Source organism: Trichosurus vulpecula, chromosome 3, assembly GCF_011100635.1.
Source record: "Trichosurus vulpecula isolate mTriVul1 chromosome 3, mTriVul1.pri, whole genome shotgun sequence".
In the NCBI taxonomy this organism is placed as follows: Eukaryota; Metazoa; Chordata; class Mammalia; order Diprotodontia; family Phalangeridae; genus Trichosurus; species Trichosurus vulpecula.
This window is the reverse complement of record NC_050575.1, coordinates 211,870,464-211,885,398: the sequence shown is the minus strand read 5'-3', so window position 1 is coordinate 211,885,398 and position 14,935 is coordinate 211,870,464. Positions and strand designations below refer to the sequence as shown.

Here is a 14,935-nt window from a genome sequence, read left to right as displayed (position 1 = left end):
TGTATTTTGTTCTGAAGTTCAGGGTGCTGGCTTTTTCCCCTGAACTAAGTGAATGTTGTCTGTATGCTGGATTAAAGTAAACTTGTCAACCCCTTCACCTTGCTTTCCTTAGTTAAGCAGATCAAAAGAACCTGTGCTGTTGGTAGCTTCCCCAGTACTGGCTGTGGGTGGATCTTACACCCCGACAGAAGCTGCCAGCCGGATTGTTGAGACAAAATCAAGTCTCTATAGCTCAGTTTTTCATTGACACTGAATTGCTGATTTTGTTGGGTTTTTTTTTAACTATCTTCTTTTTTTTTTTGCAGGTGGGAAAGCAGGGCAATTGGGGTTATGTGACTTGCCCAAGGTCACACAGCTAGTACATGTGTCAAGTGTCTGAGGCCGGATTTGAACTCAGGTTCTCCTGACTCCAGGGCTGGTGCTCTACTCACTGCACCACCTAGCTGCCCCCTTTTTTTTTTTAACTACCTTGACACCTTGTACTGTGCTAATCTTTTAGCTTTCACTTTCAATTACTTATTAAGGGCATCCATAATTTTTTATCTACTTTTGTTTTCTGAATTTCATTCCACATGTTTCTTTTTCATCGCCATTAATTGAGGAATATGATGCTCAAAGACACTGCTAGAATCTTCCAGTGCCTTTCGGAAGGTCTTCAATAGCATTCTCAAGCTACTCTCCCATAGTGGCTTGTATAGCTGCAGCATAGGCTGTTGTGTTCAGGTCCTTTAGACTTTATTAGGGACTGTGGCTGGATGTTTTCATTCCTGATGGTTGAAATAAGATACCAGCTTTTAAAATATCTCTATTTTGCTATATTTGGTCTATGAGTTGGATTCCTGCCATAAAACTCAAAAAAGTTTTTTTTTATTTCATTCTAAGTATGCCCATCTCCTCTTTAAAATCATTCAAGATAGACTATATTTTTGCCATCCATTTTTTTTATTATGTTGCACATCTAAAGGTTGTGTTAGGCACAGATTTTCAATCACCTCAGATTCTTCAGCTCTTCCGTGACCCATAAAATTTCTATTCATTTCATTTTTTATAATAATAAGATTAAAGCTGTTTCTTATAATTGCTTTGCACTCATCTATAATATTTTACGATTTAGGCTGAGGATACCATACTAAAAAGCAGGTCATGGCACACAGTATGCACTTAATCAACACTTGTGAGTTGATTCCAAATAGAAGCAAAAACAAGAGATGAAGAGTGGGCAAAGGAGACATGCTCCACTGGATTGCCAGGAGATCTAAAGGAAGACTCCCAGACTAATGAGTGAACTCTCAGTGGAAGCTTTATAGGAGAATCAATGGGTTGTGATTTGCATTGCTGGAAGGAGTACTCAAGTCAATGAAATCATAGATCCATCGAAGTATTAAGGGGTCAGCCTTACCAATATCTCAGCCACAAAACACCCTGAAAAACCAAAGTGCTGCTAGTACAGTAAGGTTTCAAAGTTATAGGTAGTTCTGAACTGACAAGAAATATGAAGGCTGTGATACAAAGGGAGTTACTTCCTATTTCTACATGAAATAATCCACAGGACCTACTACAACTAGAGAATTTTAATACACCTATTTGGAGAGGCATTGTGGCACAGTGGATAGAAAGGTATCTATGTGCCACAGTTCAATACTCAATGTAACTATGACTTTGAGTATTCTCTCCAGTGGTAGAAGTCCCATTCAGGACTTTTTGCCTTGAACTCTTGTCAATGTCCTGTTATAAATTCTCTACTGAGGTAGTAGCCTAATATATGCTGGGAGCCTTCCTGTATCCTTGCAATCAGGCGAGTACCAGTGCCACATATGGACTGTCCCTCTGTTACATCTCATTCTTGACCTATCCCCCTCCCATTTTGGACCAATGCTTTTTTACATTTGTACACCAGTTTGATGACAGTATTTCTACTCCTCACACACCCTTCTGGGGCAGGCAGTTCAATCATCAGACTGTTGCAATAGTCCAGAAAACAGATGATGAAGAGTTGAACTAAAGTAGTAGCTATGTGAGTGAAAAGAGGGGGAAACATACTAGAGCTGTTGTAACTCAGCAATTAATTAGTATGTAAGATGAATGAAAGGTCAAGGGTGATACTGAGGTTTCAGACCTGGGTGAATGGACATACTGGTGGTGCCCTCAATAGTTAATGGGGAAGTTTGGAAGAAAGGAAGATTTGGAGGGTACAGATAATAAGTCAGTTTGGGATATATTGAGTTTGAGATGACTATAGAACATCCAATTTAAAATATCCAAAAGGCAGTTGGTGATGCATGGCTGAAGATCAGAAGAGAAACTAGGACTGTAATTATATTCTGTGAATCATCTGTAGAGTGACTATGATTTAACCCATGAGAGCTGCTGAAATCACAAAATGATAGACTATAGAAGGAAACAAGACAAAGACCTAGGACAGAGTCTTGTGGAATACCCACAGTTAGTGGGTAAGACATGGATGCAGATCTAGCAAAAAAGGCTTAGAGGGAGCAGGAAGACAGAGAGGAGGAGATCAAATAGAGAAAAGACTATCAAAAACCCAAAAAAGAGTACCTATGAGGCGAACATGGTCAATGATTTCAAATACAGCAAAGAGGTCAAGTAGGATAAGGACTAAGAAAAGATAATTAGGTTTTGCAATTAAGATATCATTGGTAACTGTGAAAAAATCTATTTCAGTTAAATGATGAGACTGGAAGTCAAAATTGCAAGTTTAGAAGAAAGTGATAGGAGAGGAAGTAGCGGCACCTAATATAGAAAACTTGTTGAAGGCATGTAGCTAAGGGGAAAGATACAGAAAGATACTTGATGTGTTTGTTTTTTTAAGTATGTAAGAACCATAGACAGAGTTGTAGGCAATAGAGAAGGAGTCAACAGATAAAGATTAAAGACAAAGTGTAAATAATAGTGGAGACAAATCTTCTAGAAAAGTCAGGAAGGGATGGGTCAAGGGTTCATGTATAGCAGTTGGCCTTGGCAAATAGTAGCGTCATCACATCAGAACAGCCTGAAGCAAAGGAGATGATGGAGATGATGTCAAGAGACTGTGAAATCAGTACGAGGAGTAAATTGCCCAAGAAAGTCCTAATGTGCAATGTGAATAGAAGTCCCAGTGAATATGAAGAATAGATGTAGGAGTAGTAAAGTATATGGATAGATGGGAAAATAATATATTATGATCTGATAAAGAAAACCTGAAGTTCTTGAACATGGAGGTTTAACATTTGGGAGAGACAGCAAGATCAAGGACATGAACATCCCAATGTATAACTAAGGTGAAGTGAAGGAGTAAGTCTATGGATGCTGAAGGTGAAGAACCAGAAAGTTGGGGAATCTGAGGGAAGATAAAATCTATGTTGAAGTTCTGTAGAATTAAAGTAGGAGCTGAGGTAGAAAATTAGACCATGAGCCAGGTACTGAATTCAGAGAAAGGAGGGAAAATTTTCTAGGGATAAGTAGATAACAACTGCCAGAATCTGGATTGGGAGATAAATTTCAATTGGCTGAACCTCAAAAGAGGATAGTGATTTCGAATGATGGTTGTAGAAAGTTTAAAAATAGTGATCTGGAATGAGGAATATTTTAATACCCTCACCATAACCAGTGAGTCAAAGGGTATGAAAGAAAGTACATCCAGCACTGGAAAGCATACCCAGGAATGAAGTGTTATCTAGAAGAAATCAGGTCTCACTAAGTACCAGAAGGTGGAAGGAAGGAGCAAAAGCGGAAGGGTTCCAAGAGGAAGTTTGTTATTTGTAGAACATTGAGTTCCAGAGGGCAGAAAGGGTGGGCAAATCTGAAATGGGGCATGGTGAGGCAGGGGCAGGGTGGGGGGAGGTGTGGGATTTTCAGGGTAGAAATGAGGCATAGGTGGGAATAACGGAATAGAAAGCTAAAAGGGCCAAAGCTGATCTGGTAGATTTCTCACCCACTCTATGTGCAATGTTGCTTTCTCCTATGAGGCATCCTGAAGACTACTCTTCCATCAGGCAAAAGCAGAAGGTAATGCGTTGTCTCCACCAGACTCAAGGCATGACTGGCAATAGAGGTATCTGGAAACCTAGTAAGGTAGCAGGACACGGTGTTTCACTGTACTTTTCTATAGTTCAAATCATTCTTGGATTGTCTGAAAAGGTTTGTCTTTGAGGTTAATTGCTTTGGTCTGCATAGACCTAAGTGATCTTCCAATTTTGCTCTCCTGGTGTGGTTTTGATATTTGTTCTTCCATCCTTACATTTTTGTGTTCTATTTCTTCCATTCACTTTTTCACAGAGTTTATGTAATTTATTAGTATTTTTTTCTCTCCGTTCTAAGCTGCCAATCTTTTTTAATTAATAATGTTACTTAAAGCTTACCAATACAAGATCTTCAACATTACTAATTTTCTAAAATTATAAATCATGAAGTTCTTGAGCCTTTTACACTAATTTTTTTATTTTGTCTACTACTATAAAGTATCTCCTACTCTCTCTTTCCCTCCCTTAGTAACTAGATTCATAGAGAATAAAATCAATGTATTAATTTGAGTAGTTCCTTTATATTTTATTATGTCTACATAGTCTAAATGCAGTGAATATGAGACCAATTATTTGTTTTCCTTTACTTTTGTAAAGAGAATTTTTTAGTTATATTTATGGAAAACCTATCAGTGAATTGATAGTATAACTTCTAGCTATTTTATGTATAATAGTGATGTGATATGGAATTTCCCTTTCCAATGCTTCTTCCAGGATTCTGTTACCAATATACAGAAATCCCAATGATATTTGTAGATTTTGTTTATAACCTGCTACTTAAGTGAATAAGCATCTGGATGACTTTTTTGACTGATTTTCTGAGACCATCTAAGCAAAGCATCAATCCACAAATAAGGATGATATTTCTTTGTCTTTGCTAAAATGTACTTTCTTTTGTTTTACTGTTAGAACTAATATTTCTATTACTATGTCAAATATATGGGCAAAGAGGTCATTCTTACTTTACTACTGAACTTATTGGGAAAGATTCTAGCATAATATGTTTTGATAAACAAAATTAGCCCTTGGTATTAGATAACCTTTCCCTGATTGTGCTTTTTAGGCTTTTTTTTTTAATATAAATACATGCCATATTTTCTTAAACACTTTTTCTGTTCCAATTAACGTAATATTTTAATTTCTGTTCATTTGTTGAACAATACTAATTGTTTTCCTAATTTTGATCAATGACTACAATTAATTTAACTTGTTCTTAATCAATTAATTTTTGGATATACCATGATACTGTAGTTTGCCACAATTCTAATTAAATGCTCACATTATTATAAAGTTATCTTTCTTAGCTTTATCCCCCTGTATGGGTGTCACAATAATATTTTATTCATAAAAGGAATCTGGTAGATAATGTTCTTTATTATTGGGGTTAATTTTTGTAGCACTTATATTAAATCTTTCTTTAAATATGTGGTGAAAAAACTTTAAAAAAAATTTGGACCAAGAGTTTTTTTTTTCTTCCTTAGTAATTCATTTATGATTTACTCAATTTCTAACACCAGATTCTTTAACAGAAAATCAATTGGATGCTGTCTCTTTTTGAATCATATTTGATAAAAATCATTTTATAAAGCCAGTTTATTCTTCTATTTATGAATTTAATGTTTTTCCCTTTTATCTGTTTTTCCTCTCATTTTTAAAAATAAATGTTTCGACTTTCTTTAGGCTTTTAAATGTGCTGACTTTATATTTTTTTACAATGAATTCTCAAAATCATTAACTTCCCTTTTACAACTTTTCAGTATTTATTTTCTTTTAAGGAATTTTTCTTTAAAGGACTGCTTGGAAGATTCTGATAAAAATTTGTATGTTGCCACATTAAAGCTCTTGAAAATAATTACCAACTGCTTCTATGATTTTTCCTTTAGCCAACTCATTATTGGGATATTCTTGCTCTCCATTTAGACTCATAGTCTTTTATTCATGTTTCCATTACTGTCTACTACTTTTGTTGAATTACTTTTTATAAAGGATGTGCTAATTATTTCTATAACTTTTATGTTTATTTCTATTATGATGTTTCTATTCCATAAAATTTGATAAATTATTTTTACAAGTGCCAGATAATGATGTAAAATATGTATATTCATTAATGTTCCAATTGATATAAAGCCATAAGTCTTTCAAATTCAATGCAACTAGCATTCAGTTTGTTATCTTTTAAGAACCTATATACCAAGACAGACAAAGATGGTGGAGTAGGAGGAAAGCAGTTCCAAGATCTCTCCCACAAGTACCGCACCCCTCCCCCCAAAATGAGACCAAATAACGATCAGAAAATCCAAAAAGAAGTCATAATAGGTCATAGTTCCAGACAAAGATCAGGAATTCAGTCCACAAGGAAGTAGATGCTCTCATGCTTGGCTGATATATCACAATAGGGTAACTGGCAAAGAAGCTTCGCTCAGCTAATTGAAATCAAAGTGTCCTCCATGATGATCCTTATCAACTATCTATAATTATCCTGCTATAGGTGAGGTAAATCTCTTTTTGATAAATATTGAATGACCTATGAGTGTCTCTTTTTGTTCAAAGAGCAAACCTAATTTATTAGGGAACTGGTTTGAGTGAAGCCCAGACCAGAACAATTGTAGCAGTCTCCCAAGATTGGAACAGAACGAATTAAACTGAAGTGGGGGCCAGGAATATAAAAGAAGATGAGCCTAGATTGGCTTTCATGCTTCTGATTTGTGCTTTTGGTGATGCCTCTACAGATGGAAGTAGCTTACAGAGAGGCATCCTCAACATCAGGTAGATTAAAGAGTAAACTATGGTCTGTGGCCATTCAGCAAGGAGAGACATGGATATTCTCTGCATCTTTAAGGACTGTAACTTCAAGATAATTGCAGTAAATTGGATACATGAAATATGTGTTGCTTGATAATGAAATTATGAAGTTTGACCATGACTTTTCTTGGTGAAGTAAATCTGAGGATTCTATTTCAATGTCCTATAGATTCTATTAATCATTACCCTGCCTTTTTTTTTCCTAATTCTTATGGGTAATTTTCTGGAACAATGTTTCTAAACAGCATTTTAAAGTTTCTTAAAGCACTTTATATAATAATAACTTTTTGAGGTTGGTTGGTTGTTGTACTTCATGCTCAAAGAGTACCAAAATGGCATCACTATGTTGGAGGCAAGGTAAAATGTGTCCAACTGTGTCTGATGAGACCAGGAGCTCACAAGGCTCTGCCACAGGTCAGGCACAAATAATCTTTACGAACATTTGGAGTGGAAATATCTGTCAATCTGTGCATCTCACATTTCTTTTGAGCTACTGCAATTCTGTTTTGCTCATAGAGCACAGTGCCTTCTTTGATGTGGGTATACCATGCTGGGTGGTCTTCTGCGAGAGTATCTCTCATGTCTCACAATCAACTCCAAAGTTCTTCAGGGACCTTGAGAGTGGCCTTATATCACTTCTTCTAACCATGTGAGCACCTGCCTTGGGTTAATTCTCTGTAAAATAGTCTTTTAGGCAAATGTATATTTGGCATTCAAACAATGTGGCCAACCCATCAGAGTTGCACTCTCTGCAGGAGAGTTTAAATGCTTAGCAGTTCAACTTGAGAAAGGATCTCACTGTCTGGTACCTTATCTTGCCAGGCAATCTTCAGAATCTTCCTAAGACAATTCAAATGGAAGCAACTCAGTTTCTTTGAATGGTGCTGGTAGACTGTCCAGGTTTCACAGGCATAAAAAAATGAGGTCAGCACAACAGCTCTGTAGACCTTCAGTTTGGTAGGCAGCCTAATACCTCTTCTCTCCCACACTTTCTATTGGAGACTCCCAAACACTGAACTAGCTCTGGCAATGTGTGAATAACCTCATAGATGATGAAATTAAGTCTTCTGGTCTTGCCTTGGGGCTGCTACTTTTGTTGAATGCAAATGTTTAGCTTGGAGAGGATAAGTCTGTGACCGACATCCAGTACTCTGTGCCACACAACACCTTCATCACTCTCACATCCTGTCTGTCTCTTCTCCTTACAATGACACAGTCTATTAAATACCAATATATAAATGCAGTATACCTTCCAGATTAGAAAACTTCTTATGCGAAGTTTTTTTTACTAACTTGGAGGGAAAGCTGAGCCAATATGCAATTGGCAACAGTGGAAATCTATGAGGTAGGTACTACCTTCAAGGTACAAGTTGGTAGTGAAAATGTACTATTATTGGTAGTTAGGTTTACCCTAAAATTAACTTTGCCATGGCCATAAAGCTAATAAGTATGATACATGGAGTCTAAATATAGATTTTGCTCATTAACAATAGAATTCTATCCCATATGCTATACCTCCTTTGGATTATATGAAGACCTATAATTCCTAGCTCACCTCTTTTCATCTTATATTCAAGATCAATTGCCTCATTCACATAAGCAATGAGTTGGACTAAGTGACTTCCAAAAAATCTTTTGTATCAGCTCTAATATCCTATGATTTGTTGTGAGAGGTTAAAAAGGTGTTTAAACCCAAATAAAAAAAAATGCTGGTAAAATACATTACAAAAACAACAAATAGATTATATTTTGTTACTATTTCCAACAAAAATGATTTTTTTAATTTATTTATTTTTTATTTTTAGTTTACAACACTCAGTTCTACATAATTTTGACTTCCAGAATTTCTTCCTACCTCCCCCCGCCAAGACGGCGTGGAATCCGATATATCTTCTATGTATAACTTTGCATTGAACTTATTTACGCACTAGTCAAGTTGTGAAGAATTATGACCAATGGAATGAATCATGAGAAAGAAGAAACACAACCAAAAAAACCCCAAAAACAAAAACAAAAGAGAGAAAAAAAAAGGGGGGGGGGAAGGTGGGTACAAAGTATGCCTCAATCTGCATTCATACTTCACAGTTCCTTCCCTGGATGTAGATAGCATTCTCCATCATGAGTCCTTTGGAGTTGTCTTTGCACCTTGTGTTGCTGAGAAAAGCAAAGTCTATCAGGGTTAGTCCTCACAGAATCCATATATCTGTGGTTGTGTATAATGTTCTCCTGGTTCTGCTCCGCTCACTCAGCATTATATCGTGTAGGTTTTTTCAGGTTGTTATGAAGTCCGTATCATCCCCATTTCTTATAGCACTATAGTATTCCATTACATTCATATACCACAACTTGTTCAGCCATTCTCCAATTGATGGGCATCCCCTTGATTTCCAATTCTTAGCTACTACAAAAACAGTGGCTATAAATATTTTTGTACATATGGGTGAAAAATGATTTTCTTAAGAAAGGTTTGTTGCTAGTTACAAAATAATATATTTGATGCATTATGGATTCTAATAAACTATTATAGTATCTCAAAATGCCAATAGTTACTTCATTCCAAAAAGCAGAAAAATACCAAAAAGTATAAAAACTGGCATTACCACTAGAAGAGAGAGAATGTCTAATGTACAAAACTTGTTAATTTCCTTTCAAAAAGCCCTTTTTAGAATACCTGCTAAATCTGAGGTGACCTGCCTCTCTAATTAGATGCTAAAAATACCATGCATGCTCAAGAATAATAATCTTCAAGTAAGTGAATCTTGTAAAAATATAAAAAGATGCTGACTAACATAATGCCAAGCAGCATAGTAGAAATATTAAACTTCTCAGAAAGCACCTAATTTCTTACTATGCTCAGTTTTTTATATCATTCATTTATTCATTCATTCAAAAGCATTTAAGTGTACACTCTATGTGCAATGTACTATCCTAAGGATTGATGATAAGACAATGTTTAGCCTTATGAGTGTTTAAGACTAAGAAGGCCTTAAGGCTAAGTGAGAGACCACTTCCAGATGGGTGGCCTAAGAAAGCCTTCAAGGAGCAGGCAAATCTTGCTTTCTAGTTTAATAATATTTTATTGACAAAAATAATTAACACTGATAACAATGTTTTAAGGTTTATAAAGCACTTGACAAATGTTATCTCATCTGAATCTCAAATAACTTTGTATGGATATTATTATTACCATTTTACAGATGGTGAAACTGAAGCTGAAGAGTTCAGTAACTTGCCTAGATTCACACCGCTAGTAACCATTTGTTGGAGGATTCAAACTCAGTTCTTTTTGATTCCAAGTTGAGAATTAATGATCTCTACTTTACTATCAATATTTATACTAACTTCATGCAGACAATTTTATGTGGAATATGTTTATAATTATGCTTTAAAATCACACCTTTCAGATCATTATTTTACAGGGAAACAATGCCAAGAACACCTATCTGCTCATGATAATCCCAAAGGTGAGAGCACCCCTAGGATCCTCTACAAGAAGTGATTTTAAGTGGTCATTCATAAGGCAAGTATTCATAAGTAGGTGACTGACTGCATTTTGGTGTCTCTCTTAAATTGGCAGTATATGAATGAAAGTAACAGTCTCCTGTTGCTAAGGAGAAAAAAAAGACTTAAATCCCTGCTTTTTTATTTGCACTTTAATACCTGTCAGTTCTCTTTCTGTGGGTAAAACTAGACATGGCAGAGAGATGAGGTGTTTTAACCAAGTCATAACCTTAATAACAAAAGCATAATTCCAAGGAATCATGGAAAGCATGCCACAAAGATATAAATGCAGAGCAGGAGCACTTCTTAATGTGTAAGTAAATATCATTTGAGATAAAGAAAATATAGTAACTGGTGTTTCTCTGAAAAATAAGCAGCAGTTACTTACATTTTAATGTTTCTCCAGCATATGGTATATGCAATTTAAATCGATCACAACTAGGTCCAGGAGTCAAGGAGGTACAGCTTCAAAAAGAAAAAAAAATCAGAAAACAATTAACCAAAATGTATTTATATATACAGATGAAAGGGTTACAGAAATAGTCATTCCACTTTCATCCTTCCAGAGAGATAACTACTGAGATTCAGAGAGAGAGAGAGAGGTGGGGGAAGAGGGGGAATACATATTCTTGTGGGAATTTGTCTTCCTAGAATACACACACACCCACACACCCACACATACATACACACACATACACATATATACATAAACATACACACACACACAAACATTATGATGAGGGTTTTCTTTTCCTTTTCTTTTTAACAGGAGAGGAAATGTGGGCTGTGGGAGGGAGAAACTATAAATGCAAGTAAATATAAATATTTTAAAGGTATGTTAATAAGGGAGACAGTGACTATCTTGAAGCAAAAACCTCAATGGCCCTAAAACAAAAAGGTTTTACTACTATAGCAAAATAACCAAAAGTTTTCCAACTAGTAACACCAAGAGTCAAATCTCAACTTTCAGAACTAGTATAATTCAAAACAATTTCTATTCTTTGAGATCCAAATATACACCACAAAAATAAATGAGCACATTTAAAGATATATGTGTATGCAGATACTTTACAGTCGGTCATTACATCCAAAATGAGCTAATTTTGGACTATACTATCATACAGCTTCCTTTCTTCCATTGTAAATGCGAATCTCTTGAATTGGCATATCATAATTTAAACTAGAAAAGAAGGACAATAAACTAAGCTTTATTTACTATAAAATGAAAATATCCAATCTAGAATCTTAATCATCCAGGACTCAACTAGGAGTTTTTTTTAACTCTATTACCTTACAAAAAGATAACCACAAGTACAGATGTGTTACTCAAAAGAAGGATCTTTGATGATCATAAGTCATAATTGTCAGCAGGCTAACAACAACATAATAAACAAATAAAAATATCACTATAAAGTGAATCGGGGAGGAGTTGTGTATTTTGGTTTAATGTGAAAATACCATTTTTAATTTTTACTAAATAATTGTTATAGTATCTATCATAAATACATAATGAAATTGAAACAGAAGAAGGTAACTTAATAGGGGGTAGAGGTGGGAAAGAATTACAAAGACTAGAGAACCAGAGTTACCAGGAAACAAAGGAGAAAAGAGGTATACTCTAAGGCAGTAGGAAGAAAGGAAAAGTGTCACAGAGAAAAAACAAAGCATCTAGAGATTCATCTAGGAAACACTCATACTGTGGGCTACAAGTGAGTAGCTTGCTATAATTAAAAATGTCAAATGATAAAACAGGGCGCTGAGCAAAATTCCTTAGGAATTTTTAAAGTAGAAAGAACCTGCCGAAAGAATTTTTCTACAAGCTTAATAAATTACCTGAGATATGACTACAAAATAATGTGACATTTGTCTTTATTACAAACATATACATCCAAATGACTGTGGAGCCCTTTAATCTAGACACCTTGGGTAGTAATACACTTAAGCAGCCACTGTTCATACTTGAATGGATGACAGAAGAGCTACATAGGATGTTAATCTCAGGTTCACGGTGAATTTAGTACAAATCACTCCATTTCAAAGGAGTTTGTGCTGGAGGGAATCTTAAGAGCTAATCTAGTCCAGTCTTTTCATTTGAAAGATGAAAAAAACTGAGGCCCTGAGAAGTTCAGTGACTTGCCCAATGTCACAGGCAGCGTGTGACTGAATCACACTTCAAAACCAGGTGCTCTGACTTCAAATAAAAGTACTCTTTCCACTGTACCAAGCTGCCTCCCTTAAATCACAACAAAACTTAACATGGCTATGGCTGTGCTTGAGCCATTCTATATTGATCATTACAATCACTTATTCCTCTTTATATTGGATAATTAGTAAACTTACTGGAAAACTTCAAGATTTAATACAGAAGTAGCAGCTTAACAGCTTAACTTTATTATTACAGGTAAGAGAGAATGGAGAAGAGAATAATCATTTACTAAGCAACTACCAATTACATCCTAGACCCTATGTTGACTGATTTACAATTAAGATTCATTTGATCCTCACAAAAAACCAAGGATGTAGGTCCTACTGTTATCCCCATTTTACAGTTAAGGAGACTAAGGCAGACAAATGTTCAGTGACTTGCCCAGGGTCACACAGCTAAGAAGTGTCTGAAACTACATATGAACTCAGATCCTCCTGACTACAAGCTCAGTATTCTATCTGCTATGCCACATAGTTGCCTCTAAATTCAAAGCTTACAGGTTGCAATGATTTGATTTCCTTTCCATTCTACATACAAAAAAATATTTTGGGGGCAGATTTCATAAATAGTACTTAAAATATTTCACTCTAAGCATTTCTGTCCCCTATAACACATGCTATTTGAAAATGCTTGCGTAAAAAGCATTAACTGATGCACACTAAAAAAGTGTAGCCTAATGATGATAATGGCATTAAAAGTAACACTAAGCATTTTCCCCCCAGACATTATAGTCTACTTGGAATATTTTTTAAATGTTCCTCTTCTAGAAATGATCAACATTCCAAGTGAAATGTCTTGGGTGCAGGAGGCAGTGAAGAGGTGTTATCATTGGCCAAATCATTCCTCTGTTACCTTGGAGATTCTGAAGGATAGTAGAAATATGGAGAGCCCTAGGATTAGTCTAAGGCAGGGGGTCTTAGCCTTTTTTTATGTCATGGACCCCTTTGGCACAGTCTGGTGAAGTCTGTGGACCAATTTTCAGAATAACATTTGTAAATTTATAAAAGAAAATATGTAGAACTACAAAGAAAACCAGTTATACCATACTTATCCTCAAGAAATGAACAGAATCACAGTTGAATCCTTCCTAAAATGATGATCCCCAGGAAAGTTGCCAATCAGGAGCACGAAGCAACAGTTTCTTATTGGCTGTGAAGGATACTTCTACATACAGTACGATACTCTTTTACAACATTTTATATCTTGCTGAAAAAAGCCACTTTAGTACCCTGCCACCTTGGTCTGCCCCCTTTCTATTTCAACTATTTGCTCCAGCAACTACCAGGTGTCTAAAATCTCCCATAGGTAGGCTTTCTTCTTGCCGATATTTTTAACAGTGGGTTGAATGGATGTCACCTTTGGCTCTTGATGAGTCAGTTACCTGTCAGTTACCTAGTTTTTTTCTTTGCATAACAGAGAACTATATAGCACAGACTACTTCAAAATGCCTGAAAAACACAATAAGACGAAGTATGTTCAAATTCTTATAACCCAAAAAGCTGCTGTCACTTCACCTTTGCAGTTCCTAAGAAAGTTATTCTCTATAATGTGACCTATTAAAAAGGCTAGAAACTTTGAACTCCTTCTAAGATTTTATTAAAAGATTTGCCCCTTTTCCTTTAGAATTCTTGGTTATTGGTATAGCATAGACAAATCAATGAGCATTTATTAAGTGCCTACTCTGTCAAGTACTCTACTAAGCACTGAGGATACAAAAGCTAAAAATCAGTCCCTGCTCTCAAGGAACTCACAATCTACTGGGGGTGACAACATGCAAGCAACTATATACAAACAGACAGGATAACTAGGAGATAATCAACAAAGGGAAGGCACAAGTATTAAGCAGTATCAGGAAAGCCTTCCTGAAAATGGTAGTAGTTTAGCTGGGAGTTAAGAGAGGGAATGGGGGCGTGGTGTTGGGGGGGAGGGACAGGGAGAGAAGAGATGAGGAAGAAAAGCATTCCAAGCAAGAGAGACAGCCAGTAAAAATGTCCAGAGTAAGTGGATGGAGTATCTTGTGTGAGGAATAGTAAGAAGGCTAATGCCATTGTACTGCAGAGTATGTGGGCAGGAGTAAGGTATAATAAGACATGAAAGGTAGAAAGAGGTCAGGTTATAAAAGACTTTGAATGACAAATAATATTTTATATTTAATTCTGGAGATGACAAACAGTCTCTGGAGTTTGTTGAACAGGAAGGTGACCTGATGAGAACTGTGCTTTAGGAAAACAAATTTGACAGTTGGGTGGAGAACAGTCTGGAGTGGGTAAAGATATGAGACAAGGAGATCAACCAGAAGGCTATTGGAATAATCCAGGAATAAGGTGATGAGGGGCTGCACTAAGGTGGTAGTAAATTCAGAAAAGAGAAAGAATGTATATGAGAGATCTTACCAAGGTAAAATTGA

The 14,935-nt window shown here is 35.8% G+C and overlaps 1 protein-coding gene across 2 annotated transcripts in view; it reads right to left on the bottom strand.

Annotated features, from left to right (window-relative positions):
- Positions 1-14,935, bottom strand: part of BABAM2 (BRISC and BRCA1 A complex member 2) — a 597,459-nt gene that overhangs the window by 520,635 nt on the left and 61,889 nt on the right. For both annotated transcript variants that reach the window (XM_036752607.1, XM_036752608.1), the window contains exon 3: positions 10,711-10,787. In XM_036752607.1, the coding sequence (XP_036608502.1) occupies positions 10,711-10,787 (77 nt within the window). The remainder of the gene's footprint in view (positions 1-10,710; positions 10,788-14,935) is intronic.